Here is a 17763-nt window from a genome sequence, read left to right on the forward strand (position 1 = left end):
AATCAGGAGTCATATATTCTAACTTTTCTCTTGCAGCAGCAGTCAAAGAAACAATACTATCTTGTACCAGATACAGTTTTGCTAAGGAAAAATAAAAAGAAAGTAGCTGTTAATTATGCATCGTTTTATACACGCCTGCCTTTTTGTTCATAAATTGGAGCAGAATCACGCGATCACACTAGTCTCTCAACCCAGATAATTACATAATGCCCTCCCACGTATAGACCAATCCGGCCATGTTTGGCAAATATGAAACTAAATTTTTCAAATTTTTCATAATTTTATTCTCAACCGTCATTTAAACACATAAAGCACTTTTAATTTGAAATTTTTAACTAATTATTACCTCATTAATCTTCATTACTCAAATACTAAAATTAATACAACTTTTACAAATTTTAAAATAAAAATAATATTAAAAAATTATATACAAACAACTTTTTAAGATAAAAATAGATTTAATTTTAATAAAAAATAATTATTTTCATAAGAAATAATTGTTCAAAAATAAGAAATTTTCTTGTCAATATATATATATATATATATATATATATCAGTTTTTCTTTGGAGAGGTCCATTCTATAGACGGAGTTTAACGGATCCAATAAAAACTGTCACTTCAATATTTCACAAAATTAAAGTTTATACTTGCTCGCACCCACCCCTCCCTCCCTTCGACGGAAACACAACCCTTTTACGCGTGCATCAAGGAATTCGTCTCAGGAGTGTCAACCACGCGTCATGAACAACCCCTCTATGCGGTCGGATTCACTTTGAAGGAAGTTATTTGAATTTCACTTGCATCTGAGTTTCATTTGGGTGTCATTTCCAGGAAATACCATGAAAGCTTTGAATTTGACTGAAAATGAAAGCAATGAAGGAGCGAAAAAGAAAAGTCACACTTTCCTCTCCCTTTCTTGAGCCCGTACCCTTTATAAAAAGTTAGTTTAGATTTAAAGATGAGATGAGATGAAATGATATGATTTTTATGAAAAAAGAATCATTCTTAATGAAGGGCTTAAATCCAAAGAGATCAAGCTACTGAGACCTTAGGCCTCTCAGGCGTAAACCCAAAGCGAGCTTGAAGTCCAAACCGAGAGACCGTGTATCGAGCCCACGACCGTAAGCCTATCTAGAAAGGTTTTGGCACCAAGCTCAGCTATGCCAAGGATCTTACCTCGTGATTTGGTGACCTACTGAGCTCTGCCATAAGGTATAGAGCATACTACCGCCGATGGATGTAGGCAACTGGACATGTCCAATAGAGGGCACGTTAGGCCCGAGAAACATCGCATTCAATGCGTGTCAATTAACCCAACATGCAAAGACGTGCTGCCGATGGTACGTAGAACTGCTCGACCATGTCCTAACACCTTGCCACGACAAGAGGGTGGTAGTTGTTCTAACCGAGCATAACCTGACATCCCACAATTTCCCTCAGCTAACTGGGTCGCGTCCTGACACACTGTTTATGATAGGAGGGAGTGGTAGCAGGTTTGATCAAGTACGACCTTTTTTGTTCATAAATTGAATGACAATCACAGAATCACATTCTTTCAACCTAGTTTACACGCTCTCCCTCGTATAGACTTATCACTTATGTTTGCCGGTATGAAAATTTTCAAAATTCTTGAAATTTTAAAAAAAAATTATAACTTTATTATCAAATATTACTCGAACATAAAATAAATTTTAATTTTAAAATTTTAATTTTTTTATCTAATTAATCATTTCTCAAACATCAAAACCAATAAAACTAATTTTATAAATTTTAAAACAAAAATAATATTAAAAAATAATATTTAAACAATTTTTTAATTTAACTTTTTCATTTTTACAAATACCAATACAATACTCATTTTTAAAAATACTCTCGTTCAATTTTTTCTTCCAAACTTTTCAAAATTCAATAGAAATATATTCTCTCAAATTATTTGATTATTATTCATAAAATTTTAAAATATTTACCAATTCAAAAACGAATCTTTGAAGATTGTGGAGTACTTTTTAGAGACTTTCTCTTGACTTTTTGGCATGGCGATTAGAAATGTTAGCACATGCACAGAGATGATGCCGATTGTGAGAGCCGAGGCAAAATGACTATTGGTACCGGTTGATGGGCCAACTTGTATCCTACTAAATTATATAGACTCGACCCTTATGAAATTGCGGCCAATTACCTTGTCAGGCTGATTCACGATTCACATGAAGAAAAGAAATTAGCTGTTAATGCACTGTTTTATACACGCAAGTTAATTATTTGTTCAGAGATTGGACGCGAAATGAACGATCACATCCTTTCAACCCAGATTACACGCACCCGTATAGATTAGGTTAGGTTTGGATAATGAGATAATTTTAAATATTTTATAAATAGTAGTTAAAAATAATAAAATAATAATGATAAAATATTAAAATGATAATAAATAATAATAATAAAGAAATAATAAATTAATAATTAATAATAGTAGAGGCTAGGACACTTCAGGGTTAGAGTACAACGAATGGGATATTCATTCTAACTTTTTCTTCCTAACTTTTCAATATTCAATAAAAATATTTCACTATATTATTTATAAAATTTTGAAATATTCACGTATTCAAACATGTTTTTGAAGATTGTGGAGCAGTACTTTCGAGAGATTTCTCTTTGACTTTTTGGCATGGCGAAGCATCCAAGAAAAGTTTGCACATGCACAGAGCATCGTGTCGATTGTTGAAGACTGACAATGTGAGAGGAAAAATGGTAGAATGACCGACACTTAGGTCCTCATAATTTTTTTATTTAATGATTAAACAAGGCCGCGTTGAAGAGAAGTTCACAAGAAATAGATGCATGGTTTGACGGAGTCAATTCAATTGTAAGTACTGTGAGAGACGAGGTGAAATGACTATTGGTACATCTCTCACAAATTAGCTGTTAATGCACCGTTCTATACACGCCTACTTAATTATTTGTTCAGAAATTGGATACGAAATGCACGATCACATTCTTTCAACCCAGATTACACGCCTCCATATGGTCTAAGATTATATTTGGGATAATATTTTTTAAAAATATTAAAAAAATACATTAAAAAAAGTAAAAAAAAAAAAAGATAGAGATATGGAGCTAATGATATGACCATCACCCATTTCTCACAAGGGGGTTTTGATACAGAGCGAAAACAAACTGTAATACTGTGACTGGAAGTCGTGGTGAAGTGATGTGTGCTGCATTTCCCTAGTTTGGACTGGCTGCTGGAGACTTCCACTATCACTTTTCCACGATCTTTAGATAGGGGAAGCAAAAACATAAGAAGATAGCAAATTAGAGAAGCACCGAATCGCAGGCGGAAGACTTCCACTATCTTTGAGTTGAGATATACTGGGAATTTATTTTCCTGGTGTAATGGGCATCAGAATCTTGCTAGTAGTTGGGCTCGGCTTGATCGTATTCTATTAAATGTGGTTGGCATGGATGTGTTCTCTGATGCAAGTTTCTAGTACCTGGCACGTACTACGTCAGACCATCCTCCGATGGTTATTAACTTGGAGAGGAGCTCAGAGCCTTACGGTTTCCCTCCTTTAAATCTCAACAAACGTGGATTTCGCATGCAGGCTTAATGGGTCTTGTTTCTCGGGTATGGATGGAGGAGTCCAATGGCTCGGGTCTTCTCATATTGGCTAGCAAGCTAAAACATTTAAAAGTTGCTCTGAAGGTCTGGAACAAGCAGGTGTTTGGGAAGACACAAGCTCATATTGCTGAACTGGAAGCATGAGTCCAGGGGTTAGAAAACAGTCTGCAAGAATGTTTTTCGCCAGATGTGGAGTTGGATTTATTGGCTTCACAATTGGAGTTAGCGGTTTGGACGGACCGGGAAGAGACACACCTAGCCCAACGGGCGAAGGACGTGGTTGCAAAAAGGTGAGGCGCATTTTGGGTTTTTCCGCACTGCGAGTAGGAAGAATAGGTTTTTAATTAAGAAGATGAGGCTTGGAGATGGAACTCTACTTACCTCTCCCGAGCAGATCCATGCGGGTGCAGTCGATTTTTTTGCCAATTTCTTGGAAGCTCGTTTGGGTACAACTCTCCCAGCCTTGGTTGGTCTGGTTGATCTTGTTATTACCGATGAGGAAAATCATGGATTGTGTCGTATTCCATTGCAACAAGAGGTCTATGAAGCGCTTTGTTCTATCCTTGTGGATAGTTGTCCGGGGCCGGATGGTTTCAACTCGGGGTTCTTTTGAAGCTGCTTGCACTTTGTCAGCAATGACATGACGGATGCTGTGGCTAAGTTTTTTAGAAGGGGTGTTCTACCTCAGTTTTACACTGCTTACTATTTGGTGCTTATTCCAAAAGTTGAGAATCTGGGGAGCTTTGACAAATTCCGGCCAATTAGATTTTGCTCAATTATTTATAACGTACGTTAAAAAATCCTTGTAAATCATATCTCACCCTTGCTTGCTCGTATTATTTCTCTTGAACAATGTGCCTTTATTCCAGGGCGTAGCATTTATGAGAATATTAGCTTGACTCAAGGGTTGATTCATGGGCATAATAAATCAACTCGTGGGGGAATGTTGTGCTTAAAATTGATATGGTAAAAGCGTATGATAGTATTGATTAAGACTTCCTTCTTCATGTACTGGCTTCCTTTGGGTTTTCTATTTCAGTCTGTGATTTAATAAGTCAGTGTATCTCTACTCTGTGGTTCTCTATTATTCTCAATGGCATTCCAAAGGGATTCTTCAAGGGTGGTCGTGGGCTACGACAATGTGATCTTATCTCTCAATACTTATTTATTATTATGGAAGAGATCCTTTCACGGCTGATAAAATCTCATGTTGCAATGGAGAAAATTCAACCTTTCTTTTATCCAAGGAATTTCCCTGTGATATCTCACTTATTATATGCGGATGATATTGTTATATTTTCGAATAGTGGAAAAGCGTCTATGAGAGCGATTATGAAGATTTTGCAGGATAATGAAGCTTGGTTGGGTCAGATTATGAACAAGGCTAAATCTTATGTTGGCAAGGCATCGTGTGCTACTGCACCTAACAGGCTTTATTGAAGGTAAATTACCTTTCACTTACTTGGGGCTTCCTATTATTTATGGGCGATTGTTGACGCACCACTTTGATGATTTAGTTAATAAAATCCGAAGCAGATTATAGGGTTGGAAAGCAAAATTGCTTTCAAATGGTGCTCAGCTCCTATTGCTCTAACATGTGTTGTAAAGTATCCTGATTCACTCTTTATCTATTTTGCCTACGCCAAATACAGTGCTGGATAAGATTAAGAGACTCATGAGTACTATCTTTTTGGGTGTTCGGGAAGGAAAGCTAAAGAGGAAATGGTGTTTGTGGGATGTGATGTATAAACCAGTTTTGGAAGGGGGTGTGGGTCTTCTAAACCTCCATGAAGTTAGTTAGGTTCGCTTTACTTGTAGACACATCTATCGAGAGTGCAATGCAGTTGCTGATGTGCTAGCAAAGTCGGGTGCTAGAGGGAATAATGTTATCTATTCTTCTGTGTTTGAGCTTTCAATGGAGGCTAGAGGTTTTATTAGACTTGATAAGGGCGCTTGCCTTATTTGAGAAGGAAATAGGTTAGGTTTCTTTTTACACGTCTGAATTAGTTTCTGATTTATTTAATTCTTTATTCAGGCTTGTTTAGTTTTGTTTTTCCTAAGTCTTGTTGGTTATTTGTTTAGTTTTGTTAGAATTTGTTTTTGCTAGTTTTATTATGTTTTTTTTTTGGCTTGTTTTGACACTTGGTTTTGGGTTAGTTTATAGTGTTATATCTTGTAAACCTCCAAGTGTAATGATGTTATCACGGTATTACTCCACTACAAGTGAGGGCTTATTAATAAATTTGGGACGGCGCCGCTATGTGTGTGTCTACCAACTCCTCTTAAAAAAAGAAAAGAAAAAAAAGAATAGGTGATACAAGGAGAGAGTCATTTGTTAAATCATTTCTATGGCCCAGACCTTTTCCTGCTGTGGTTTCCTTCCCTTTCTTCATCCCCTTCAGTTTCCTCTCTGTTTGTCAACACAGGCGTTGGTATCCTTTCAGTACACGACCCATGGGCCACTTGGATCTCCATACTGGGTTTGACTACCACCCAGCCCATCAATTGATCTTCATCTTCCCGCCCTTCCCCCCTTCTTTCAGGCCCCTTCTCCATGTAACTTGTTCTGAGATCTTCTATACCCTCTTAGCCCCACCCAGAATCTTTGCCCAGATTCGTATCTGACCCATCCTTCTCCACCACACCATTCTCCTTCCTCCCTTTCATGGATTCACCATCTTCCTCTTCCCCTTCCATCCCGCAAGCTTCCACTTCTCCACTCTTCAGAAATTCTTTTTCCGACTAGCTGTTCTGACTACGAGTAATGAAAAAGATCCGAGCGGAATTTTAATTGTAATTTCTTGAGCAATCATTGATGTTTTCCACCAATATGAGCATGGCCAAAACTTTCATGATGTCCTCAAAAAGGATATACGACCACTTCATTTTCTATCAACTCCACTTGGTTTGTTGTTGAAGTATCATGTGTGGGGTAAAATGGTTGGTGCGGACAAGCAGAGCATCACTGAAAGCAGCTAAAAGCTTCTCTCGTCATTGTGTGATTCACTATCATGACCTTCAAAGCACGGGGGGCCGAGTCCTTTTAAATTATATTAATTTCTGTTTGGAAACTAGTAAAATTTGGACCCCAAATCGTTTCCCACGAAATTTCTGCTTTCTGCCACCATTATTATTATGTACACAAAATGTCAAATGTGGTATATAAGCAAATTGGACCTTAATTAGAGGGGCCTACGTTTGAGTAATTAGTGAGTAAATCATCAGCATAATAAGGGAATAGGTTTAGTTACTAAAAATAAAGAAGCCCTACAAATTAACAAGTGTGTAAACTAACGCTTGATATAACCATTCCTGATCATCCACTCCAAACTCCAATGGTTGTTCACGTTTCTAAGGGTACAACCAGTAAGCCCACCCAAATGTTGCTTGTCGATAAACATCAAGTTGGGCCTTGGCAAATCTTTGGTATTCCTCTTTTGATGCTCCTCTAACTTGCCACTCAGCTACCCATTCACCTGTAACTTAACAACATTAACCAAGTCATAGTTAATCTATGTTTACTTTTGATTTATTTATGTGCAACATATCTTTTGGATTGGCTTGGTTTGGTTTGAGTTTTTGTAGACCAAGAAAACATGGCATCCTAATAAAGGAATATGATTTTGTACGATTGGGAGACATTTGGACGTCATACCTACAAAAGTAAGGTGGCCATTGGAGGTTGTGACATAATTCAACTGAAGCAGCTTCTTGCTTTCTACTTTACAAGCTACTTTAGCTAGTGGTGACCAAGGTGGCACATTCGCAGAAATTATATTAATAAAGAAATGAACAAGAACAAGAAAGCAAGATTACCTGCGGGATGAATGTCTCTGATTTTCCAAGTGCTCTTGCAATGACTACTTCATCGATCCCATTCCCATTGGCGTCCAACCCCATAAACTGATTATTAAAGGCCCTGGAATTGAAAGTTTTCCTCATTGATCCTCCACAATTGCAACAAAACAAAGAACTCCATATGTATCATTGAAGTCAAATAATGTCCATTAATTAACCAAATCATGAGCTTTAAATGTCTCCCACCCTGAAGCAACTGTTCTGTTTGCAACTATGTGGGTTCCTCCTCCAGTTCCATCCTATATTCACAAAAAGCAAACCGAAAGTCAAAAAAATAACCTATGAAAGTAAGATACGATATATTGTGAAGTAGTCCAATATATATAGATCAGAAAGTACTTGTTGAGGATGCCATAATATAGATATAATTTATAGAAGTTATCGCGCGTGCACTTGATCTGGGCAAGAAGCACCGTAAATTTATGCCACAGAATTTCTAGAAGTTCATAACACGACCTATCAATATTTGTTTTGATAAATGATCTCAAGTTGCTTTTATACACAGTGGGCACAATAAATTTAGTTGCAAATGATAAGAAAATCTAAGATGGGACGTTACCACATTTCTCTCCAGTATATATATATAAGATTTCTTTGTTTTGAACACTAAAACGTGTCGTACCATCAACTTGAGTTATTCTTAGGTAATTTCAGGGTATGGATATATGATACTCGAAATATAGTGTGTTTATTGGTGAAAATGCAATTGTGTGCCAAATATAGTCCAATCCAATATACCAAAATGGGAAAAAATGTCTGATACAAACTAAAGAATAACATCATAACTTTCTCAAATAAAACTCAATTATAAAAACAGAAAGTATCTTCTATATTCTACCAAATAGGAGAAGAGTACAGTCGTCCACATGTCTGTCAAGACTTGGATGCTAGCTTTTCTGTTAAGAAGTTGATGGCAAAGTTTGACTTGACAACCAATCTTCACTTGAATTGTATTCACAATCTTTGATCACTCTCTCTGGCGATGATAGGGGAGGCCTAGAAGGTAGTTGTAAGTGCTCAACTTCTCCTTCAAGCATTTCTATAACTTTGTTCATAGAAGGACGATTACTAGGATTCATTTGTATACACCATAATGCGGCAATGATCATCTTCTTAACAATCTCTTTTTCTTGTTCAGTGGCACATTCTATTTCAATATCTTTCCCATCATTGAATTGATCATACACCCAGGTAGGAAAGTAAATTTGGCTTGAATGTTCTGCAAAAGCATTTATGTTTTTTCTTTTGCCCACCATTTCCATCAACAGCATTCCAAAACTATAAATATCAGCCTTGCATGAAACACCTCCAATGTTTTTCTAGAATAATTCAGGAGCCATGTATCCCAATGTCCCTTTTGCAGCAGTCAAACAAATAGTATTGTCTTCTATCGGACACAATTTTGCTAAGCCAAAGTCAGAAACTTTAGGGGTAAAATTTTCGTCAAGAAGGATATTATGAGGTTTGATATAGAAATGCAAAATTTGCATGTCACATCCTTGATGTAAATACTCAATCCCACGAGCCACTCCTAGAGCAATATTATATGTTTTCTCATTGTCTAGGAAGATACTTTCCTCAGGCGAAAAAATATATTTATTGAGAGATCCTTTGGGCATAAAGTCATATACAAGAGCACGCTTTGATCCATGAACACAATAACCAATGAGTTGCACCACATTAACATGATGAATCCTTCCGATAGTTGCCACCTCATTGATAAAATCTTGTCCATTTGTTTTTGACTGGCCTAACATTTTTACTGCCACACGACATCCACTTCGAAGTGTTCCTTTAAATACTGTGCCATATCCTCCTTCGCCTAATTTTTCTTTAAAACCTTTGGTCATCTTCTTAATTTCTGAGAAGGAGTAACTTATTGGCACGAAATTATTTTGGCTTTGTAGAAATTCTTCAACAGCATTGTACATGGATAAGTGCCTCCTTCCCCATTTATATATCAAAAAGCCAATCACAAATGGAGTGCCTAATATGGGGATTGTGGCCACATGCCATCCTAGAAAGAAAATCACCAAAATAATTAGAAGAAAACAATGTTATTGTTTCACTACCTATTGTCCCCATTTTGGTTTCTTTGAAAATACAGTTAAACTTTACAACTACTAACTTTCACAGCTTTAATTAGTTAGTATTTGTTTATTATTTAGCAATTCTACTTCTCGTGTGGCATTTTATTTTTTGTGACATGTTTTAGGTGACTTGATAGAATTTCAATAAAATGAACACACTTAAAATGTGATATATGATTAGAGATATGTAACACTTCAACTGTCATATAAATAATATTTATTTATATATAGTAATACTAAATATAAGTCAGGAGGTACAAGTTTTGGACATGCTATGAGAATGTTACTTTTTAAAAGTAGGGCCAACTTTTCCCTAACAGTATTATTTTCTCTTTCTGTATATATCTGATCTTAGCTGCAATTTTAAACTATTTTCATGTTTGGTTGCTAAGGAATGATCTGGTAAAAGATGAAGAAAGACAATTAATAGATTAGAGAGATACAAATTCTTACCGATGAGCCCAAATCCAATATAAAAAGCTGCATAAATTGTTGAAAAGAAAAAAGGTTAGTGATCAGTTAATTTATATAGAAAGTGATTTACATAAGCTGAAAAGTCCAAGCTAGTCGATCTAATTAATAATCATTTAGTTCATTGATTCTGAGATGTAAAAGAGGAATCAGTACTAAATACATGATGCGTTATGTTCGATTTAAATACAAGACGAGTTATATACACTGGAAACGTACCGTGATTTTAATAATATTATATTATATCAAATTTATTACCTCTCACACAATCGGCATGGAACGTCATTATAATAAAGTTTTATTGAAGAGGGGGCCCGGAAAGCTACCTCTCATAGTTTCTAATTAAGATCAAATTTCAACTTTTTCATTGCATTTTCTTCATCGTTTCTAAGACCCAAAAAAAAGTTCAATTATATAAACAGTTAGTGATCAAATATTAATGCCAAAGCACGATATGCAATATGGCTATTCCCCTAATTGTATCATCACCTAGTTCTAGCGTTTCACTTTGCCTGCCTATAACATCTTTCTAAGAGAGAAAACTCACTTGTGCCTTCCAAACCTAGTATTATATCATTGAGTTCTGGTTAGACAGAGAAAAAAACTGTCAAATTATCTATATATAATGTATGATCGGTGAAAGTGAAGAATTTAAGAATTCAGTAAAGAAAGATATGATGCAAAACGGTACCATATTTTCTGCAATGACCTCGGTTCACGTCATCCAGGTAGCACATAGTACTTGTGCTGTTTCCACAATAAAACCAGTACCATGAAAGCTCAAAACCATACAAGAATATATTGTGGAGGCTAGGTCTGTATAGGAAATATTTTGGTCAACATGATTTCCTAATTCTGCCCACGATGACAGAGACATTTGCTCTATCCTGCACGAGTCCTCAAAATCCATCACAGAGGCTCCACCAACTACAGCATATAAGTATCTTTTGCAATATTGGGATGATAAAGAGGAGTTGGAAGAAGACGCAGATCCATCATTATTATTAAGATTATTCGAGCAACTTGGAGTAGTTTCCAAATCCAAATAGGAAGAATTCATCACTGGCTTTTCACAGTTCACTATAACCATGACATTAATTGATAGGTCTTTGAATTTGTATTGTCTCGTTGATGTGTTCCACCAGCTTGCTTCATATGTGGAATAAGTTTTACAACCCCACCGACTGAAATTACCATGGTTCAAGGAATAAAGAGGGATGAAGGAGTAATTATCCTCCTGAACGCCCGAGTCTACAACTCGAATCATGTGGTTATTGTAATTGATTTGCCTTACGTAGTATTTTCCACCAAATAAAGTTAACATTGTTTGGTTGTTCTCGTCACATGAGAGCTCGTACCTTTGATCTCCGCAGTTTGATGGATCGCTTGTTAGTCGAAACGGATTGCTTATGTTGAGGATATTGCCACAGGAAGAAGGAGGACAATTGTTATCACGAGTATCCTGCTTCCGACTGAAAGCATGAGGAAGTAGGATCACTAGGAGTAGAAGAACCATCATAAGGGCCCTGAGTCCAGCAGGGAAGGCCATTCCTGATCTTGCCATCATTAACCTTGGTAGAGATCAGGCAGAGAGGATTAATAAGAGAGAAGGCGTGTTTTCCAGAGATATGTGTAGACCACAAGAAGCGTAAGCATGTACATATAGGATTGCTGGGAAGTTGATGTATGTGTACTTTAGACTTTCTAGTGGAATTAAAGTTGTATTTTTTTGGCTTTTTATATAGGTTGAATCGGATCATAGCACGCGTATGTTCTAAAATATGACACTTTGACGAGGCATTTCCATGTAAAAGTGATGAAATTTCTTTGAAAAATTATGGAAATTTGTAGCGTGGGATTCCATTGAGACACGGCTTTTTGTATAGGTTGAATCGGATCATAACACGTCCTTTTGTTTCCTACCAGATATATTGTATGTTCCAAAATATGCCACTTTGACGAGGCATTTCCATGTAAAAGTGATGAAATTTCCTTGAAAAATTATGGAAATTTGTAGTGTGGGATTCCATTGAGACACGGCTTTAGAAAATTTACTTCCTTTTTGCAACCGGTCCTGCTAGAGTCACTGTTGCGAGGATTTTTTTCGAAATATACAAAAGGAATTTTTTATTTTTTTTAATATTTTTTAAATCCTTTTAATCGTTTAAAAAAATTAAAAATTTATTTAAAAACATTTCCTTAATAATTAAATAAAAAAATATATATAGCTTACGGGATGCATCTATAGTGAATGTATTATTTCTCTTACGAGAAATATTAGATATAAACTTTAAATTCATCATATGTAAAAGGTAAATTTTACTTAAAAAATTATTATTTTTCAGAATGAAGTATATGTTTTGACAAAAATTTACATGACTCCTAAGAGTATTTGGCTGGCCAAATGATAGTGACTCCTTTATCTATTATATTAAAATAATATATATTTATTCTTTCTTTATTATTTTTTTCTCTCAATTTTATTTACAAATTTAACTATTCTATATTTTTCTTATATTTTAAACTATTACTTTAATAAATATTTTAAATCAAATTTTAAATATTTTTAATATTATTATTTTTTTATGTTTTCGTAATTATTTAAATTATTTTTAAGACTATTATTTAAAACTATAATAAATATGGATATGAAAAAGAGTGTAGATGATTGAAAGAATAATTAATTTAATTTAAATAAATAAAATATTAATAAAAATAATTTAAGAGATGAATAATAATTTTTTAAATATAAAAAATTACTATTCATTTTCTAAATTTTTTTCGTAAAATAAAAATTCGGATGAAATGAGATTTTTACGACATTTCCTAAATTTTTCATCAAATTATATAAAAAAAAAAAAAAAAAGAGGTTACAGGATGAGAATGCTCTACGAATCATCTCTCAATCGTAAGAATCATTACTCTTTTCCTTTTGCAACACCCTTCACAGTTCCACTCAACACCCTCCCATGTGACTTGTGAGCACCGACAGCGCCAGCTGCATTCAATCCCGACCCGTGTTCTTTCCTCTACAACCGTCTCTTAATTATACTCACTGAAACCGCCTACGTGTTCTAAACCATCTCGCCAAAATGTACCCTTAACCCACTTGTTCCAATGTGGGACTTCTTGACTCGCGAAAACAGTAATCAAACTCAATTAGTTTTGGTGTATGCATACACAGAGAGATATCTCTCAAGCGTTTCTGGATAGCCCCCAAAATCTCTTCTTTGCTTTTCTTCACTCCACACCCTTTAACGTTTCCACCGCCAATATCTATCTGCCTCCATTGACAGGCTCTCCCTCTCCAATTAGGGTTCTTCAGCACCCACACTCTCAAATCTCTCCAAATCCGAACGACCCAAAGCAGAAGAAGCCAGAATGGCCACAAAAGTGTTTCTTTTTGCGCTATGTGCGATCCTTCCCGCGCTTATTGTTAGCGCCGGCCGCCCGGCCAGAAACCCCTTCATAGTGAGAGGAAAAGTCTACTGCGACACCTGCCGCGCCGGTTTCGAGACCTCCGCCACCACTTACATTACTGGTAACATCTCATTTCTGCCCCTTTTTGTTTTCGATTTTTGCGAATGGGTTCCCATGCAGTAGATCTGAGAATTTATTCGGCAGATCTAAGAGGCTGCTGCTACTACTACTGCTAGTGTAGTGTTTGTGTTAAGGTTATTGGTTTTGGGTGTAAAGATTAATGTCTCTGACATGAGTTTTTTGGTTTGCACTTTTGGATCTGACAGGTTTTGTATATAAAAGCCACAATAAGCTGATACTGATTAGTCATTGAAGAAATTGATATGTTATGGCATACATTGACTGCTGCTTTTATAACGTGCAGGGTGTGTAAAATAATGTTCGTATCAACACCTTCCAAATATTTAACAATATAAAAAAGTGTAAAGATTACTCGACGAGAAACTGTTGGTTCCCTGCATGATGTCTGTGACAAACTCGTTTCCTTTTTACAAAAGTAGAAGAAATTAACCACAGAAACTTGAAGGATTTGTCTATCAGCTCTGCCTCGTTTTTCTTTTATTTTTTCTAGTTTTAGGAAGAACATCCTTTTACTGAATGTTCTGGAAAACAAAGGGTCTATATTTCGTGTTTTGGCTATAACCATCGTGATTCAGTGGCAGTACCCAATTTTCCATCTGGTGGTTTTAAAATTTACAATGGAACTACCATTTTTTTTTAATGGCGAGGTAACTCAGAGACCGGCAATTACGTTTTTTATGGCGAGGTAACTGCAGAATTTTTCTTAGATTAGTTTTTGGTTTTCACCGATGAGATGTAGCCCCTAGAAATTGTTTAGAATTTTCAATCCTTAAGACCTGGGGAGCATTCTTTAAAACCCATTAATTGACCGATTAAAAAAAATGGAGCATACCTCCAAGATCAAGACCCCTACCACTCAAGTCAACCCCTGACATGGCAAAATCTTTAGAGGAAATGCGTTTCCCATTTATTGGAACATATTTTAAGCATATTGTTGCCGTCTATTTGGGTTTATATGTCCTCAATAGCATTGAGCTGCTCATATTGATAGAGAAAATCTTTGTTTTGGGCTTTTATTTCTCTATTCTTGTAAGGATCTAGTATTGATCATGTGCTTTGCAGGTGCAAAGGTTAGGGTCGAATGCAAAGACAGGAACACAATGCAACTCTTATACAGCAAGGAGGGAACAACCGACTCTACTGGAACCTATAGTATACTGGTGGCTGAGGACCATGAGGACCAGCTTTGTGATGCTATGCTTGTTAGCAGCTCCCAGCACGACTGTGCAACAGCATCCCCAGGGCGTGAGCGTGCCCGTGTCATCCTCACTGGCTACAATGGCATCGCATCCAACAATCGTTTTGTCAATGCCATGGGCTTCATGAAGGAGGAGGCCTTGTCTGGCTGTGCCGAGGTCCTCAAGCAATACCAGGAGGATGATGAGTAGTTATGCTTTATGTTCTTCAAATGTGTCTAGTAATTAAGCTATATTCTAGTATGTATTTACTTCTATATTGATGGATTGCCATCTCAACCTCATCTAGAATGAGTTGATTTACTTTTTGTTCATCAGACTACATTTACTTTGTTCATCGGACTCTGCTACCAGTTAAATTAAGCACGGTTTCTTTTAACTTTAGTGCATGTTTGTGGTGGGAAATATAGTTTATAGTTTTAGGACGCTTGTTATAATATTAAAAGGTTATTTATTGTTTGGTAATCATATATTTAAAGGACTTTTAAATATGTTATATTTTATTTTTTGAAAACAAATTAAAAAGGTGTTTTCTAAGGTAGAAATGTTAATTATTTAATTTTTTAAAGATTTATGATCATATATTTAAAGTTTGAAAGTTGTAATTATCTTAAAGTTGTAGGAGTATTTTTGTCTATTAATATACTTTTTAAAATTTGAATTACATTTGTATTATTTAGAAAAACACATTGGAGAAAAAAAAAAAAAGAATGCCCCCAATAAATTAACTTGCTTTAAGATGAAAATGCTGTTGAATTAGATGCAGAATTAGAAAGATTGTACGAACAGGAAAAAGTGTTGAATAAGAGGTCCAAAAGCATAATTCAATAACCCCATTCCTCATGTACAAGTAAATAACTTAAGTTTTTGCAGCTTACGTGGTACTTTACGAAAGAGTTTTGTTACACAACCTCTTCCATATTACACACTTTTTCAAATTTTTTAAATTTTTAATATATTTTTTAAATTTTTTTTTGAGTTTATTCGTTTTAAATTATTTATTTATTATTTATATAATAAATATTTAATAAAAGAAAAAAATAATAAAAATTAAAAATAATGTGGAGTGTGGAGGTTGTATGAATAGTAGGAAGTTGAGTAGATTTTTTTATTTATGAAAAGGGTAAATATAAAAGGAAAATGACAAAAGGGAAGTCGGCGAGGAATGAGGCAGTACGGGAAAGTCAGAAAGGGGATCAGTGAGGTAGGGCCCGTCCTCGATCGGCCTTTCTCCCTTCCATAATATTTGTAGTTATTAAATTGTTGCGGTCCTCGGTATTTCAGAGGTTAATATGTTAGATTTATGAAGTGGTAATTCGTAAAGTAAAATATAATATTCGTAAATAGATTAGATAAAAATAATCTCATAAATTATATATTTTATTAAATTATAAAATTATTTTTATTATAAAATAAATTTAAAAAATTATATAAAATTACGTCAATTTATAAACTTATTTTTATATAATTTCTTTATTGGATAGTGAAAAGGTTAATACTCTATTACTACCCATCTATTACCTCAAGTGTATTTAAAATTTTTTTTTTATCATTTTTTTAAATATTTTTTTAACATACTTAATCATTAAAAAAAAATTAAAAAAATATATAAATTTACTAATACTCACTTCTTTAATTATTAAGTAAAATAAAAAATTAAAAAAAATAAATATAAATTAAATAGTAAATGAGTAGTAATAAGATGCTAACTCTATCATTATTCTTCTTTGTTTCCTCAATTGTAAATGTTACTGGTTTGGCCGGTATGTATTATATACCAGAAAGAAAAAAAAAAAGAGGCAAAATACTGACGATTGGCAGAAATGTTGTACCTTGGCTTTGTAACTAACATTATGGAGAGATGCATCTCTTATAACATTATTATCTCCCTCCGATCGCTTTCTTCAATGAGTTTGTGATTTTTTTTAAATGTTTAAGGGTTTTAAAAAAAATAAAAGTATCAAAATTTGGTCATTCGGTGGGTAGCCTCAATGGGTGTAGCAGTGTCTTAAAATAAAATATCTCAATTTAGAGTTATAAATAAACCAGTCTGTTCGATAGTTCGCTTAATATTCATCCGGTTAAACTTGAATCGAACTTGACTCGTGAAAAAAAAAAAAATTCACTTGTGAAAATAGATACCCGCTTGATTAGTAAATGACACATATCCGACTAAACTCTGCTCGACTCGTTTATGCCTGAGTCAACTTGTTAGCTCAACTCAATTAAAACTCATTCATATATTAATAAATATATGCATACATCTATATGTACACACACACACACACACACACACATATATATATATATATATATGTATTAGGTAATAATATAAGCATAGCATTTTTATAATTAAATATATAAAATGTAACCTAATTACTTATGCATATATATTGAATACGCTTCATAGTTATATTTTATAATTTGTACAATAATTAGTCGATAAGATTTAATAATTTCATATACAAGTATGTGAAAACCAAATATGAAAGATACATATGTTATCATATTATATGTATGTATTAATAATTTATGTAGACATATGATATATTGTTATTCTGGATAAATATCATCTATTTACATATTAATTATTTATAAATTTATAAAATCTTATAATTCAATAGATGTTTTATTTTATAGTTGTACAAATTCAATATTAGATTTTTTATTTATCTAATTTATTAATTATTAAATCTTATTCAAAATATAAAAATAAATAAAAAAATTTAGCTTGACTCGAGCTCGTTTCTTGGACAAGCTTGAGCTTAATTCAAGTTGTGAGTTTAGCTTACAAAGTCGAATTCGAATAAAAATTAAATAAAACCCTCAAGCTCAAGCTCGAGTTTTTTGAATCTAGCCAAGATTGACAAGTCAAAGATCAGCTCGGCTCGGCTTGATTGCAACCCTATCTCAATTTGTGTTCTTTCAAAATTTTGGACATGTAAGACACTAGCTAGGCAGTGTAAACTG

The 17763-nt window shown here is 34.4% G+C and overlaps 2 protein-coding genes and 1 pseudogene across 3 annotated transcripts; 1 reads left to right on the top strand and 2 right to left on the bottom strand.

The window, feature by feature from the left end:
- Positions 1-8183: 8183 nt before the first annotated feature.
- On the bottom strand, positions 8184-9463 carry LOC118343688 (annotated as a pseudogene).
- LOC108997208 lies at positions 9394-11712 on the bottom strand. Of its 2 annotated transcripts, XM_035684094.1 has the most exons (3): positions 11395-11712; positions 10019-10045; positions 9394-9492 (listed from the first exon to the last, which is right to left on the bottom strand). In XM_035684094.1, exons 1-3 carry the CDS (start codon positions 11601-11603, stop codon positions 9429-9431), a joined length of 300 nt encoding a protein of 99 aa, XP_035539987.1. In that variant the 5' UTR covers positions 11604-11712; the 3' UTR covers positions 9394-9428. The 2 variants fall into 2 exon arrangements, with proteins under 2 accessions (XP_035539987.1, XP_035539986.1); XM_035684093.1 differs by lacking the exons at positions 9394-9492; positions 10019-10045 and adding an exon at positions 10055-10619 and having other exon boundaries at positions 10728-11712.
- Positions 11713-13117: 1405 nt separating this feature from the next.
- LOC108997210 (pollen-specific protein C13-like) lies at positions 13118-15177 on the top strand. The gene is made up of 2 exons (XM_018973372.2): positions 13118-13577; positions 14660-15177. The coding sequence occupies exons 1-2, from the start codon at positions 13418-13420 to the stop codon at positions 14983-14985; spliced, it is 486 nt and encodes a 161-aa protein (XP_018828917.2). The 5' UTR covers positions 13118-13417; the 3' UTR covers positions 14986-15177.
- Positions 15178-17763: the final 2586 nt, after the last annotated feature.

Source organism: Juglans regia, chromosome 13, assembly GCF_001411555.2.
Source record: "Juglans regia cultivar Chandler chromosome 13, Walnut 2.0, whole genome shotgun sequence".
Classification (NCBI taxonomy): domain Eukaryota; kingdom Viridiplantae; phylum Streptophyta; class Magnoliopsida; order Fagales; family Juglandaceae; genus Juglans; species Juglans regia.

Bases quoted from the DNA above. Each gene is read 5' to 3' on its own strand.
- LOC108997208 (XM_035684093.1), bottom strand. From the start codon at position 11,603: ATGATGGCAAGATCAGGAATGGCCTTCCCTGCTGGACTCAGGGCCCTT.
- LOC108997210 (XM_018973372.2), top strand. From the start codon at position 13,418: ATGGCCACAAAAGTGTTTCTTTTTGCGCTATGTGCGATCCTTCCCGCG. The intron at 13,578-14,659 runs GTAACATCTCAT...TGTGCTTTGCAG, and splicing joins CGCCACCACTTACATTACTG to GTGCAAAGGTTAGGGTCGAA.